Source organism: Natrix helvetica (assembly GCF_964273705.1).
Source record: "Natrix helvetica genome assembly, chromosome: 8".
NCBI classification, from domain to species: domain Eukaryota; kingdom Metazoa; phylum Chordata; class Lepidosauria; order Squamata; family Natricidae; genus Natrix; species Natrix helvetica.
Genome location: NC_138559.1, coordinates 11,315,580 through 11,331,895, shown reverse-complemented (window position 1 = coordinate 11,331,895; position 16,316 = coordinate 11,315,580). Strand labels below are relative to the sequence as shown.

At 46.0% G+C, this 16,316-nt stretch overlaps 1 protein-coding gene across 1 annotated transcript; it reads left to right on the top strand.

Moving 5' to 3' along the window:
- Positions 1 to 2,365: 2,365 nt before the first annotated feature.
- Positions 2,366 to 12,021, top strand: NEFL (neurofilament light chain). The gene is made up of 4 exons (XM_081960784.1): positions 2,366 to 3,508; positions 6,124 to 6,248; positions 9,469 to 9,743; positions 11,450 to 12,021. Exons 1-4 carry the CDS (start codon positions 2,438 to 2,440, stop codon positions 11,608 to 11,610), a joined length of 1,632 nt encoding a protein of 543 aa, XP_081816910.1. The 5' UTR covers positions 2,366 to 2,437; the 3' UTR covers positions 11,611 to 12,021.
- Positions 12,022 to 16,316: the final 4,295 nt, after the last annotated feature.

Below are 16,316 nucleotides of genomic sequence, written 5' to 3'. Positions count from 1 at the left end.
GGTAGTTAGGGCATCCAATTTTACAATTTTATGGTTGTTAAGTGAATCACACAGTTGGTTGAGCAAGTTTGGCTCCTCCCCTTGATTTTGTGGGTTGGAATCTGGCTGGGAAAGAGGCAACATGGCAATCACATGACTCCAGGACTCTGCAACCATTGTCAATGCATGCCCATTGCCAAGAACCTGAATTCTGATCACCTGACTATGGAGATGCTGCAATGGTCACAGGTGCAAGGAATGGTCATACAGTGGTACCTCGGTACACAATGTTAATTGGTACCAGGAGGTGCAAAGAGTCCTAAAAAGGACAAGTCCCAAACAAACCACACAACACAACTGTCTGTCTGTCCTTTTTCCTATGTCAATGACCTTCCCAACATGGCCGACTTCCTGTCCATCCTCTGTAGCTGTCCCTGCTTTTGCAGTGACCTTCCCAGCATGGCTGACTTCCTGTCTGTTCTCCATAGCCATCCCCTTCTTACTATTACAACAGCACTAAGACTTATATACCACTTCACACTGCTTTACAGCCCTCTCTAAGCAGTTTACAGAGTTCAGCCTCTTACCCCCAACAATCTGGGTCCTCATTTCACTCACCTCAGATGGATGGAAGGCTGAGCCAACCTTTAACCTGATGAGATTCGAACTGCCAAATTGCAGTCAGTTGGCAGTCAGCAGAAGCAGCCTGCAGTACTCACTCTAACCACTGTGCCACTGAGGCAATATGTCAAGTACTAAACAAACACCGTTTTCAAAAAGTGTTGAGTACCAAATTTGATGAATTTTGAAGCAATCAAGTACCAAGGTACCACTATAATGTCATGTTTTTCAAGCTGTTGTAACTGTGCCTGGTCATTAAGTGAATGGTCGTAAATCAAGGACTATCTGTAGAGGGGATCCCTGTGGATCTTTGGGGCAAGGGATCCTGTGAAGGGGACTCCAAAGAGTTCAAGGGGGCCGAGTGTGTTCTCTGACCACAGGATGCTAAGCGATACAAATAGGCCTTGACTTACGACCCACAACTGAGCCCGGCATTTCTGTTGCTAAGCGAGACAGTTATTAAGTGAGTTTTGCCTCACTTTACGACCTTTCTTGCCACAGTGGTTAAGTGAATCACTGCAGTTGTAAAGTTAGCAACACGGTCATTAAGTAAATCTGGCTCCCCCATTGACTCTCCTTGTCAGAAGGTCACAAAAGGTGATCACATGATCCGGGGAGACTGAAACCATCAGAAATACATGCCAGTTGCCAAGCGTCTGAATTTTGATCATGTGGCCCTGGGGACGCTGCAACTGTCGCAAGAGTGAAACACAGTCATAAGTCACTTTTTTTAGTGTCATAACTTTGGTCCCCAAATGAACTGTTGTTAGTTGAGGACTACCTGTACCACATCTAGACAGCTTACTAAAAAGCAGAGACATTACCCTGCCAACAAAAGTGCATCTAGTCAAGGCTATGGTTTTCCCAGTTGCAACGGAGGGCTGTGAAGGTTGGACCATAAAGAAGGCTGAGCGCCAAAGAATGGAGGCCTTTGAACTCTGATGCTGGAGAAGACTCCTGCGAGTCCCCTGGACTGCAAGATGATCCAACCTGTCAGTCCTAGAGGAGATCAACCCTGACTGCTCTTTAGAAGGCCAGATCCTGAAGAGGAAACTCAAATACTTTGGCCACCTAAGGAGAAGGAAGGACTCCCTGGAGAAGAGCCTCACACTGGGAACGGTTGAAGGCAAAAGAAGAAAGGGACGACAGAGAATGAGGTGGCTGGATGGAGTCACCGAAGCAGTAGGCATGAGCTTAAATGGATTCCAGAGGATGGTAGAGGACAAGAAGGCCTGAAGGAATGTTGTCCATAGGGTCATGGTGGGTCGAACACAACTTTGCAACTAACAACCGCTACACCTGTATCAACGATTGAGCTTACCAACCGTTGAGCAGAGGGGTGAGAAAGAGGGATGGAGAAAGGGCAGGCAGGGAACGAATTTTCCTGGAAAAAAAGGGCAGCTGCCTGGCACAGCTGGCTGTAAGGGTTGCCCAGAGCGGCCACCCCGGATTGCCGCGGACTGGAAGTGCATCTTTCGCCCTCTAAAGAAGAGCGAGGCTGATCGAGGAATGGGTGGAGCTGCTTGATCTAGTGGAGCGGGGGTAGGGTGGGGGAGGGAAGGAGAGGATCTTCCAGGATCAGCGAAGGAGCCACCGGCCTGGCCAATGGCTCCTCCTCGTTTGCGCAGCGCCGTTGCCTTCTCGGCGCTTGGCCTGAGGGATGGGGAGGGATGGGGGGATGGGGGGGGGCGTCTCGGCTGCGTCAGAGGCTCCTGGGTGGTATAAATAGGGGCGGGCGGCAGTGCCCAGCCGCAGAGCGGTCTCCCTCGGCCAGGTGGCAGCTTCGCTTCCTCCCTCCTCCCCTTCCCCGCCCATCAGGAACAGCCGAGCCGCTGCCATGAGTACCTACGGCTACGAGACGTACTTCCCCTCCTACAAGCGGCGTTTCGTGGAGAGCGCCCCGCGAGTGCATGTCTCCAGCCTCCGGAGCAGCGGCGGCGGAGGCGGCGGCGGCTATGGAGTGGCTCGCTCGACTTACTCCAGCCTCTCGGCGCCCGTCTCCTCCGTCTCGGTCCGGCGCAGCTACACCTCTTCTTCCTCGTCCTTGCTGCTGCCGCCCTCGGTGGAAAGCATGGATCTGACTCAAGTGGCGGCCATCAGCAACGACCTGAAAGCCATCCGCAGCCAGGAGAAAGCCCAGCTGCAGGACCTCAACGACCGCTTCGCCTGCTTCATCGAGCGCGTGCACGAGCTGGAGCAGCAGAACAAGGTGCTGGAGGCGGAGTTGATGGTGCTGAGGCAGAAGCACAGCGAGCCCTCCCGCTTCCGCTCCCTCTACGAGCAGGAGATCCGCGAGCTGCGCCTGGCCACCGAGGAGGCCAACCACGAGAAGCAGGCGCTGCAAGGCGAGCGCGAGAGCCTGGAGGAGACGCTGCGGGCCCTGCAGGCGCGCTACGAGGAAGAGGTGCTCAGCCGCGAGGATGCCGAGGGCCGCCTGCTGGAGGTGCGCAAAAGCGCCGACGAGGCGGCTCTGGCCCGCGCCGAGCTGGAGAAGCGCATCGACAGCCTGCTGGACGAGCTGGCTTTCCTCAAGAAGGTGCACGAGGAGGAGCTGGCCGAGCTGCAGGCCCAGATCCAGTACGCTCACCTCTCCGTCGAGATGGACGTCTCGGCCAAGCCCGACCTCTCCTCCGCCCTGCGCGACATCCGCTCCCAGTACGAGAAGCTGGCGGCGCGCAACATGCAGAACGCCGAGGAGTGGTTCCGCAGCCGCTTCACCGTCCTCACCGAGAGCGCCGCCAAGAACACCGACGCCGTCCGCGCCGCCAAGGACGAGGTCTCCGAGAGCCGCCGCCTCCTGAAGGCCAAGACCCTGGAGATCGAGGCCACCCGCGGCATGAACGAAGCCCTCGAGAAGCAGCTGCAGGAGCTGGAGGAGAAGCAGAACGCCGATCTCTCTTCCCTACAGGTGGGGCGGGTGGAGGGGGGGGGCGCTCGGGGATGGATGGGGCTGCTGCTGCTGTTGTCTCTCTCTTCGCGGCCACCGGGTGAGGGGTGGGGGGAGCTGTTGGCCGAGAGCAGCCGCGTCTCCGCGACTGACGCAGCCCTTCCCGCTGCGCTTGGAGCCGCTCGGTTGCTCTCCAAAAGCCGACGGAGGGGATTCGTGAACTTCCCATCCACCTTTCTCCACCGTTGTTTTCAGATTCCCCCCCATGAAAATTTGGGGAACCCCTGCAACCGAAAACGGGATTGACAGCTGCGCTTTGTTTCGCTCCCGCGACAGAACGCGCAGCTCTCGGTCCGCTTCCGTGTGTAACGGATGCAGCAAAAGAGAAAGCTTGGGGGAGGTGCAAGGCTTGCTTTGATCCGATGTACCCTTCGGTGTGGCTTCGGTTGTGCAGGCACCTTCTTGCGCTGAGATTCCAACCCCCCCCCCCCCACTCCCCTACCCCAAGGAATAAGGAATGGTAATCGTCCCATTGCAGCTTTCCATTCTTTTTTTTTCCTTTTCTGACACAAGGGGGAAAGGATGGAATCGTGGCGCAGGGAATTTTAGCGGTAACTCCAGGGAACTGTCCAAATGGAAGCGCTTGTCTTCTTCCTTAAGCCTCTTCTGAGGATGGGGGGATGCTATGAGATTCTCGGTGCTCTCTTGATTATTTTTTTTCCCTTGCGGAAACTAGGTAACATTGTCAGGGTGGATGCAAAAAAAAAAAGAGAGCGCGAGAGAGCAAAAAAAAAAGAAAAAAAAAGAAAAAGAAACCTCCCTTGCTGGCTAATAGGACTCCCTTCTGAATCCTGTCACAGATCACAAGCTAGTTAAAGTTGAGTGAAGTGCCCATGTCTAATCTTAAAGTGGTGGTGATGGGGGAGAGGGTTAAGGAGAGAAGATTTGTAGTGGCTTGGTTTGAAATATTTTCAGCTTTCAGTTCTTGAAAATGATGGTCTTTGTGCCGAAGAATTTAATAGAGAGCGGATTTTCCAAAACCATTTCTGTGCTTTACTGCGGTGCTACGTTTTTAGAAACTGTTTAGTGCAGAGGTGGAATGTAGCTGGACTCCTTATAATCTACTGGGCAGAAAAGAAAAAAAAGGAGTTTCTAACCACGCACACCCAATTAGGTGGCAATATTCACTATAGTTAAAATCCCTCTAAAACCTCCTGCTAAATGACTCCCAACTGAGAGTTAGTAAAACCAGAGATAATATGTAGAAGGGTTGATCGTAGTAAAGCTATTTAGTTGCTTTAAAGTTATGCATATGAGGTCAAACTTGGTTGGTGGTTCCAATAGCTGTGTCACATCCTGCAAAAGCTGTTTTGTGACCTTTGAACGCAACAGACAACAACTGCAGCAATTTCCAGGCAGGCAATGGTGCAATGCACCAACATGCTCCAGAAGTCTCTGCCCACCTCTGCCACACCCAAATTAACATAGGAGCTGTCCAGCATTCAAGGTGCTGAAATGGATGGCTACTTGTTATTAGCCATGACAGCCATATATGCAGTAGCTCAACAAAGCTATGCTCTGGAATAGTTATTTACCAATGACAACTATATAAAATATTGACAGTTTGTGCCTTTTAATCTATGCAGATTAAGCTCAGTTATAAAACCCACTTCAACTGAAACATTTTTCCAATTAATTCTGATTAATGTTAATTTACTAACAGCTCAAATTAGAATATGATGTAGCGGTATGTTTAGCAGTACTCACATATGCTGAACTTTTAATAGCCAGTTTGTACAACTTGCTAAGGTTCAAACATCAAACCAAAATTAACATTAATCAAAATCAGCATATTTTCTAAGTATTACCATTAGGCCTCATATCTTATTTTCTATTGTATAGATGCAATTATTAAGTAGAAGTACCTTATCTTGAGATGGTCTGGTTATAGATAAATTTATTATAACCCTTCAGTATTATAACTACTGATGTGAAAAATTCCAATCGATTTGATAAATGGCACTTCTAAGTGGACATGTCTGGCATTACCTCTGCCTGTCATCTTAAATAATTTACGAGTTTGAATTGAAGGTTAGTTCGATTCTTAACTCAGGTATTTTAACAGCCCTGTTAAAGAAAATGATGATTTATAACTATGGATTGGATTGTGGCTTAAAATTGATCCATTACATTTATCGGTGCTTAAGTTAAGGAAGATTAACCTGTCTCATTGAATTTGGGAAAATTACTCTGAGTATAGCTTAATTTGGGCATATGTTTTGTATATGAATAAATTGCAGCTCTCCTAGTTTGCCTACTATCTAAATTATTTACCATTTCTAAATTAAATATAATGAACCAAAATCTATGGATTTTGAGATGTATATTTTGGTCTAAGGGTCAGAGCCCTTAGGGAGCTTAAACAGCATAAAAGGTATTTTATTTTGCTTTAAATATATGCAATCTAGGAACAAAATCAGTAATACAGGAATGTGAGGTTTGGATATTCCAGATGAACCCTTCTGCTGAAGTGGAACTAAACTGTTCCTTATCATGGCAAAAACCAGTAAAAAATATTTGAGCTTTGCAGATCTAAGTGAGAATATACACTTAACTATTGATTTCCCCCCCAACAGGATACAGTTAATAAATTAGAAAATGAACTGAGAACCACAAAGAGTGAAATGGCTCGGTATCTGAAAGAATACCAGGATCTCCTGAACGTGAAAATGGCTCTGGATATCGAAATTGCAGCATATAGGTAACTCCTAAAGAAGGAAATGAGCTGCGAAGCACAAATTCATTTCATTTCACTTTGGGAAAACAAGTCTTTCCTATTGGCTTCATTAACTTGCTTCTGAATTCATCCATTTCTTGAGTTCTTAAGATGCCTTTAGTTGACCTTTAATTATCCTAGTTAAGCCAGTATGTACTGGGAGTGTAAGTTTTGTTTCCCAGTCTTTTTCTTCCCCAATAGTTTGAAAATAATTTATAAGTCCCATTCAGAGAAAACTTTTGATATGCTTATAGTTTGATGACAAGCTGTGTAGCAGTGCATTGGACTATGCACTATATGGAACATGACATCAATGCTCAAGAGTGAACATATATAGCAGTTTCAGGCTATAGGCATGGAAGTTGTGAGAGGCAGTTTGCCTTGGTTTCATACTATCAGATGAATGCTGAGATATTATGCAATATAGTATTTTTTTTTTTTATATTTATATTTGATTAGCCGCAACCCTCTCCCGAAGGACTCGGGGCGGCGTACAATCAAAACGGATAAAAATACACATAAGACAAACATATATACAAAAAGAACAGAGACATATACGTATGTGCATGGAGGAGAGTTGACTTATAAGTGAAAGACAATTAAAAACACAATTTAAAATCCCCTTAAATAAAATTACTAAATTAAAAAACCCATCAGGGGCGTTACGAAGTTATGGTTGAGCCAGGCCAGCTATTTGGAAAAGGTGGGTCTTGAGCTTGACACGGAAGGAGCGGAGGTCAGTAGTGGTCCTAATATCTGGGGGGAGGTCATTCCACAGGGCTGGGCCCGCCACAGAGAAGGCTCTGCTCCTAGGCGCCGCCCCATGGCACTGTCTGGTGGACGGCACCTGGAGAAGTCCCTCTCTGTGCGAGCGGATGGGTCGTAGGGATGTATGGGGCAGAATATGATCCCGCAGGTAACTAGGTCCTGAGCCATGGAGCACTTTAAAGATCGTAATCAAGACCTTGAAACGCACTCGATAGACCACAGGAAGCCAGTGCAGCTCGCGCAGGAGAGGTGTCACATGGGAGTACTTAGTACTCCCCGTAATCACCCGCGCGGCCGCATTCTGGACCAACTGCAGTCTCCGAGTGCATTTCAAGGGAAGCCCCATGTAGAGAGCGTTACAGTAGTCCAGGCGAGACGTCACCAGCGCATGGGTGACTGTGCGTAAGGCGTCCCGGTCCAATAGGGGGCGCAATTGGCGCACCAGGCGAACCTGGTGGAACGCCCCCCTGGCCACGGCTGTCACATGTTCATCCATGGACAGCCTGGCATCCAGGAGGACGCCCAAATTGCGCGCCCGCTCCACGGGGGCGAGTTGAATGCCCCCAATGGCCAGAGATGGAATTATCTGGTTGAACCGGGGAGCCGGAACCCACAGCCACTCCGTCTTGGAAGGGTTGAGCCTGAGTCGGTTGTCATCCATCCAGACCCGTACGGCTTCCACACACCGGGACATCACTTCGACGGCCTCGTTGGGGTGGTTCGGGGTGGAGATGTACAGCTGAGTATCATCAGCGTACAGATGATATCCCACCCCGAAACCACCGATGATCTCACCCAGCGGCTTCATGTATGTGTTGAACAGGAGTGGCGAGAGGACCGACCCCTGTGGCACCCCACAAGTAAGGGGGCTTAGGGTCGACCTCTGCTCCCCTGCCAACACACGTTGCGTCCAGCCGGAGAGGTAGGAGCCGAACCACCGCAAAACGGTGCCCCGGGCCCCCAACCCCTCCAGTCGGTGCAACAGGATACCATGGTCGATGGTATCAAAAGCCGCCGAGAGGTCTAATAGGACCAGGATAGAGGAACAACCCCTATCTCTGGCCCTCCAGAGATCATCTACCAACGCGACCAAGGCCGTCTCTGTGCTGTGCCCAGGGCGAAAGCCGGACTGGCGCGGGTCTAGATAATCATTCTCCTCCAGATGTCGTGGAAACTGAGAAGCCACCACACTCTCTACAACCTTCGCCAAAAAGGGAAGGTTGGAGACAGGACGATAATTGGCCAGCTCCGTAGGGTCCAGGGAAGGCTTCTTGAGCAAGGGTCTCACCACCGCCTCTTTCAAGGCGGCCGGGAGAGACCCCTCACCCAACGAAGCATTCACTAGGCCCAGGAGCCAGTCGCGTGTAACCTCCCAGGAAGCCAGTACAAGCCAGGAGGGACACGGGTCCAGCAAACATGTGGTAGGTCGCAGTTGTCCACGCAATCTGTCCAAATCCTCGATGACAACCAAGTCAAACTCCTCCCAAAAAGGTTTCTCAAGACTCGCCACTGGCGTCTCGACTGGGCCACTGAAGGAGACCCAATCCTTCCGGATTTGAGCGACTTTATCCTGCAGATATTTCCCAAACTCCTCTGCCCTACCCTGTAGAGGGGCCTCCCGCGGCCTCTGAAACAGAAGGGAGCGGGACACCCGAAACAGAGCGGCAGGGCGGTTCTCTGCGGATGCAATGAGAGCGGCACAATATTGACGTTTGGCCATTCTCAATGCCACTAGGTACGTCCTTAAATGGGCTCGTACCTGTATGACAGAAATATAGTATATTGCAAATAGACTCCTACTCTCGCCAAGGAAAATTTAAGATTATAGTATTACAGAAATTCCCAACAAGTTTCTTATTTGACTAATGCCCCCATCAGAGTTCATTCAGGCTAACTATGCATGAAACCAGGAAGATATAACTGCCAGCATTTCTCTTTGTACCCGGTTGATGCATAGATTTGATGCCTTTGATCTTTTTTCGGGCTCAGATAATTGGAGAAGAGGCTGCCTAACCCTTCAAGAGACACAAACAGAATGTCAATCTACACTACACTGAATTGAAAATGTCCCATTTCATTCCCAGAATCAGATTCTTCCATGTGTCTGGGAAAGAGGAATAAAAGACTATCTGAGGCCGAGAAACTATTCATATTTTGAGCTGAAATCTTAAGATATACTTTTAAATTATTGGTAAATAAGTTTCAAAGAAGTGAAGGGCCCTGTTACTTTGCTTTACTGTTAGTTAATTAATTATCACGGCTGCTCTTTATTCTTATTTATGCAGTGGATGCTTTTATTGTTTTACCATCTTTTAAGTTATTTTAGAATTGTAAGCCAGTTATTTGGTTGAGTTGGGTGGCTCTAGAAAATGAATGACTGATGAACGAAGGAATGAAATAACAATGGCAGTGAAGAAGTGTGCCTTTTGTCTTCTAGAAAACTGCTGGAAGGTGAAGAGACTCGGCTCAGTTTCACAAGTGTGGGAAACATAAGCAGTGGCTACACGCAGAGTGCTCCAACCTTTGGAAGATCGGCCTACAGTGGTTTACAGAGCAGCTCCTACTTAATGTCAACTCGTTCCTTCCCTGCCTATTATTCAAGCCATGTGCAAGAAGAACAGATAGATGTCGAGGAGACGATTGAGGCAACTAAAATGGAGGAGGCCAAAGAAACTCCCCCGTCAGAAGGAGAGGAAGAGGAGGAGGAAGAAGGTACTTTTGGGCAGAAAGAAAACATATTCTGAAATTCATTGGGTTACATTCACACACCCTACTTAAAGTAAATACTTGAAATCAAGAGTGCATACTGCTAGGGAATTTTACTCATTTATTTTACCATATCTATTCTAACTACACATATAGTGGGATCAAAACTTTTCCCAAACTTTGGGATGGAATGGATGAAGCTTGAATTCAAGGTTTGGCATCATCTTTAAGGTTGTAGTCTACCTCTGAATTCAGTAATAAATTTCTTACGGCCATCATCTTTTTTTTTTTTCTTTCGTATTTTTATTTGATAAATCTCTCATCCATTGATTTAAAATAGAAGATGAGATAATCGAGCAACAATGCCAAATGATTTGAAAATCTTTAAATGCAGTGGCGTAGTGTGGGTTGTCAGCACCCGGGGCAAGTAATTTGCGCCCCCTAACCCGAGGGCGGCCCGACTGCAGCTGCCCCTGGGTTGGCATCAGTCAAGTGAGGCTCTCCATGCTGGCCAGCTGCCTTCCTCCCGAGGAGGAGCTCGACAGGGCAGCGGGAAAAGGCTTGACTGAAGGGAAGCAGGTGCTGCGGGGGTGGGAGGCGCACCAGGGGCTTCGGGAAGGCGCCGGCTCCCCGGGGCGCTCCAGGCGGAGCGGGAGGACGTGGTGGCGTTGCAGCGGCGGGCAGACGGAGCGCAGCGCCGCTCTCCGGCTCCCGCGGGGGCGGCACGGCCGGTCTTGGCGGCTCTGCTGGGAGGTAGGCGGTGCGCAGGAGGGGCCTGGGCGGGCCGGGGCCGGGGAGCTTAGTTCGCGGGCCGAGCTGGGCGCGGAAAGAGGCGGCCACAGTCCGGCAAAGGGCGGCACGGGGCGAGTCAGGGCGCCCCCCCCAGATGTTGCGCCCGGTGCGGCCGGCCCCCCCTGCACCCCCCACACTACGCCACTGTTTAAATGGGGTATTGTAACTGATAGTTTTATTTTTCTCTTCAAAATGCCCGTCAAGATTTATGGCGGAGATTGCTATTGATTGGCATGCATAGTTCGGCTCATTTGACTAGAATTAACAAGAAATGACACTACTATCAATTATTGAAACTATGAGGATAAAAGGGGTTTTGTACCCTAAATAAAGACCAGCATCCTTTGCGGAATAGATATTTTTCTATCATGTGCTACCATTGCTTCGATCAATGAAAGCAAGCATTGGATTAGTCATTTTTTTTTTGAAGAATTCTACTGCAGATCAACAAAGTTTTATTTGTTGATATCTTGCCTTTTCCAAGTACAAATATCAACTGATAGCCAACATTTCTAACTTTGGATTCAAAGGTTCTTAAACAGTATCTAGCCTATTGCAGGGTTAGTGGTGTAGGGTTCCTGCCTAAGAAGAGGGTTGGACTAGAAGACCTTCAGGGTCCCTTCCAACTATTCTATTCTATTCATCTCACCAGGACAAATCCTTTCCCATGTGATCTGTACAGTTTAGAAGCTAGAAAGAATTCTGTGTATTACGGCCCAGTTTTAACTTAGTTTATGAACAAAATTGGCTTGAGCATGTTGATTTTTAAGAGATTCATAAACCTTTTTAATGATATTATATTGCATATATTTTCAATGGGTTTGCTCCTGGTTATTCTCCAGTTATTCTATAATGGCAACCAGGTCACATGCTGTCATCTTACATCTCAAATTTTGTGTTTTATCTCTCTTTTTATTTAGAAGCTAAAGAAGAAACCGAAGAGGGTGAGGAAGAAGGTGGAGAAGGTGAAGGAGAGGAAGGAGAAGAGGAAGAGGAAGCAGACGAGGGAGATAAAAAGGAAGAGGAAGATGAACAAGAAAAATCTAGTGGAGAAGAAACTCCAAAGCAGCAAAAGGATTGATCTGACTCAACTTGTGTGCTGGTTTCCCAGATAGCGAGCTAGAATTGCTACTCCATGTATTTAAATTCCAAATATGTTCTTGTGTTTAAATGATTTAATTATTTATCCATCCTTTTTCTTTTTTCCTGTTTTGATGCAAAGTAACCTGAATGCTTGCAGAGTGTCAGGCTGGCTTACCGCCAAATCATGCATGGTATATTCTTATGAGCCCCACATCAATGTGCAATTGGGCTGATTTCAAACCTTAATGTCTGAGGGGGAAAATAAATTATTAAGAGATATGGAATTTATTAGTAGGGTGGGGGAAAATACGTCTCAGGTTGGACTTGTTCTGGAAACCATGAATGGGAAAAACAATGAAATCTGTGCAATCAAGCTGATCAATAAAGATACAGAGCTGCATATACACTTTTCAGTTGTAAGCATTTCTTGACTCATTCCAAAAGGGTTGCCTGAAATATTTATAATATATTCCATATCAAATAAGGTAGTGGTTGAGATATGGACCACATGGCTCCATTGATGGCTTCCCATAAGGGATGAACCAGAAACAAGGAAAGACAGTATTCTATTGATCCACCAAACGTGTGGGAGGAGTTTGAGTCAAGATCTCTCACAGATCTATCTTGAGAGGTTAGAATAAATGGATTAAAGGGATATCCCTTGTTTGCTAACCTGAGCTGAAAAGATATAAATATTTAAACCCAACTATAATAATTTCCCCAGATGCAGTCTTTAGCATCTTCAGAAAAAACAAAACTGGGAATAGTCTCCAACAGTGAAGTTAACTCAGCTTGAAGTATATTCAGATGAGATATTTGATGAGTTCACACAATATGTTTTTGTAGGTCATGATGTAGGTCATGATGTATGAACTACCAATCAGGAAAGGGTTTGTTTGAATTCTAAAGGACCCCAAAGGTTTCTCTTGTGTTATGCAAACACTAAAATATGTCAGTGATGGGGAAGATCTCCAAACCTTAGCTAGTCTGGCCTTCAAGGAAAAGTTGAAGACACAGAATGACTGATGAAACAAGTCTTGTCATTATAGAATTCCATGTTCAGCTTTGACAGTTCAAACCTGACCACACCAGCACATGGATACTTTTGCCTCTCCACCCAATAGGAAAAGGGTCAATGATATAAAGTTCTCCCAGGATTCTCCTAGTTCCAGGGTTCATGCGGTGCTAATATGACTGAAGATTATATAGGCTACTATCAGAATATAACATTACTATAAGCTACAATATATAAATAGAGGAAACCCCATTCCATTCCAGCACTGAAAATGGTTAGACTTAGAGTTCTAGTCCCACTTTAGGCATAAAAGCCAACTAGGTGACTTTAGGCCAATCACCAGGAGTCTGTGAGTTCTAGCCTTTCCTTAGACATGAAAGCCAGCTGGGGACCAATCCTCAGGAGGTCATGAGTTCTAGTTCCACAATAAATATGAAAGTGGACTGGGTGACTTTGGGCCAATCACCTGGAGATTGTGAGTTCTAGTCCAGGCTTAGGCATGGAAGCTGGCTGGGTGACTTTGGGCTAATTATGTTCTCTCAGAGTTGTGAGGAAAATAGAAAGAAAGAGGATTAGATAGGTTTTTTTGTCTTGAGTTATTTATAAAAACAATACAGGTGGGATAAAAATAAATACATAAATGATATCCAAATGAAAAGTCTGCATAAAAACAACCAAGCTGAGAGAGTACCAAGAACTCCACGGATTACATATTTTCCCAGAACTTCTGGAAAAAACAGGTCAATTTAGTAGCCGATTGAATTATGCAAATTATTGTGTCCAACACTTTCAAAGTGAAAAAAGATTGTGCCGGAGCCAAATTGATGCGATTCGTAAAGGAATTCTGAAGACAATGCCTCAAAGGGCCTATTCGAGCATTTTGCAGAGCACAAAAAATAGCAAATGGATAAATTAGGAAAAGCAGCTAGATATGTTTTTTTTTTAAATTAATTTGACAGTATTTCTAATCCACTCCAATACAAAATGATCCAGGATCCTGAAACAATACTCGCTAGGAAAGGGGTGCAGGGAGATAGGGGGAAAACAACTAGGGCAGGATGGAACTTTCTCTCTTCCAAATTCTACCGATCCAGAGTCCCCAGAAGGCTTTGTCTTTGTTTATGCTGGTTGGGACTGATGGGAGTTGAAGTCCAATATACTGGATGGCACCCTTGCATTAACCATGGAAAAACTAGGCTCTCCTTTGGGATATACATTATTCACTGCCTCCCCCCCCCCCCCCCCCCCCCCCCCCCCGTGTTCATGTTTTACGTATGTCAGACCCTTAATATTTTCTTTTCACATTTGCAGCCAAGGTTTCATGTCTTCAGTTTTATTTACATGGGCAGAAGAAGAGCCCGATAGGACACGAATATCAGCTGAAGCAGTGTGGAATTGTGTTGGTGCCATGGATATTGCACCTGTGCACAAAGCTGCTTTCCTTTCCATGATTTGAAAAGGAGAAGTGAAATACAGGCAGTCCTTGATTTCATGACCACAATTTGGACCACCATTGCTCTTGCTAAGCAAGGTGGTTGTTAAGTGAGTTGTGCCTGATTTTATGACGTGTTTGCCATGTTAAGTCAATCAGTGCGGTTGTTAAGTGAATCACTAAATTGTTCAGCAAATCTGGCTTCTCCTGTTAATTTTGCTTGTCACAAACCAGCTGAGGAAGTTCGCATATGACAGGGGTGTCCAAACTTGGGAACTTTAAGACTTGTGGACTTCAACTCCCAGAATTCCCCAACCAGCGTGTCTTTCACTTTTTTCTCTCTTTAAGGTGACTTGATTGTTTTCACTCATAATGTCAGACCTGGAAGCCATTGTTTAACTTTGGGCCTTCAGGCCTGCTGCATTTTTTTGCTGTGAGAAAATGGCAAGGGGGATTATATGGAGTATGGGTGATATATATCCTCAATAACATTCCTTTCTCAGAGAGTCAAGGACACCTTGCCCTGCAGCTGCGATGGTGTGACGGGGTGCCTGATTGGACCATGTGATGGACATGTGGATGCTGGGCAGGGACTTGAACTTGTTTGTTTGTTTGTTGTTTGTTTATTAGATTTATATGCTGCCCTTCTCCCAAAGGACTCAGGGCGGCGTACAACATTAAAAAAAAACACATATTACAAAAGTTAAAAAGGAAATTAAATAAAGCATCCAAAAACAAACCCAATTAATATTAACAATAAAATTTTAAAAATTAGATTAAAATTAACAATTAAATTAATCATTTATTTTATTCTGTTCAGGCCAGGCCGGCTTGCTGGAAAAGCCAACTTTTTTTCTTTAGTGTTCATGTCTATAACCCACTAAACCCAAATTTTTCAAATCATCCTGTTTGGTTGAAGAAAAAAAAATGCTTTCTGCATCTTGATTAAAAGCAGCTGTACAATTGTGACATTTCTGGTACTTTTACACTGTGGTTCTTGGTTAAAAAATGTTAAGCATATCACAACATATAAATGTGTTTTTCTTTTTCTTTTTACAACTCTGTATTCCTTGCTTCACCTATGTGGAGTTCACAGCAGATATTTTCTCTTTGTGTCCTGGTGGAGAAATATCTGTCACTGCCTAGAACTGAACTCTCAACCTTCCAAGTGGGAGGAGAGTGTCTTCACCATTTGACTACTGGAGCAAACCTGGAAACTTTCAGATTCGGGTTTTCCCAGATGTGTCAATATGACGTCTCTAATAAAGTGGAACTTTGAGGAACCTCAAGCTTCGGGGTCTCCTTTCGTTAGGGGTGTTACTTGGAACCCCGACACATAAGCTTTAAAGCAGGGGTGTCCATCCTTGGCAACTTTAAGACCTGTGGACTTTAGCGCCTAGAATTCTGGAAGTTGACGTGCACGGATCTTAAGGTTTCCAAGGTTGAACACTTGTGCTCTGAAGTATGGGAAATCAAACCACATTACCCTGTGAGAAAATCAACCGAACAGCTTCCAATTATAGTGATGTTGACATACAGTGCTAGAAACACACCAATTATGCAGAACTTCCAGATGTCTTACGTTTAACTCAGGGACAGACAATTTAAGGTTTCCCTGATTATTGGACTAGACTAGAGTGTCAGCCCTGGAGCAATTTCCCCCCTGACATCTTCAGGGTTGCCACAGCGGAGCTGAGCTGAGGGAATGGGAGGGGAGTGGAAGAGATAACTGGTGGATTGCAGCCAAAATTAAATTCTTTCTTCTGAGAACCAAGGACTTTCCCACCAGGTGCAAGGAGGTGGGATTTGAGACCAAGTGGCCTGATTGGACCATGGGATGGATTGCATGGGCAGGGAAAAGAAAACTTTACTTTTAACTAGGGGGAAATCCAAGTGGGGTTTAGAATTGCCTTTCCCCATATGTGCCAATATGAATGCCTAATAAATTTATGCTTTGAGGAACATGTCTGCCTTGGAGTTTTGATTCCATTGGGTGTGCTACTTGGAAACCTGACATAGAGATCCTAATGTCTTGCTGTTGGCCATAATGGTTGTGTTTAGTGAGGGCTGAAACAAGCACTCAAATGCTTAGCGGAATCTTTTTTTTTTTTACCTTTTACTGCTTAAGCTATTGACTAATCAATGAAAAACAACACTGAATATTGGCTTAGAAAGTCAATACTGTAAATACTAACAGATTTTCAATCGACCTGAAGTCCCCTCTTGTAATTTGTTCACATCTTCCCCAAAATCCAGT

Coding starts and splice junctions, on each gene's coding strand:
- NEFL (XM_081960784.1), top strand. CDS start 2,438: ATGAGTACCTACGGCTACGAGACGTACTTCCCCTCCTACAAGCGGCGT. Junction 3,509..6,123: donor CCGATCTCTCTTCCCTACAG/GTGGGGCGGGTG, acceptor CCCCCCCAACAG/GATACAGTTAATAAATTAGA. Junction 6,249..9,468: donor ATCGAAATTGCAGCATATAG/GTAACTCCTAAA, acceptor TTTGTCTTCTAG/AAAACTGCTGGAAGGTGAAG.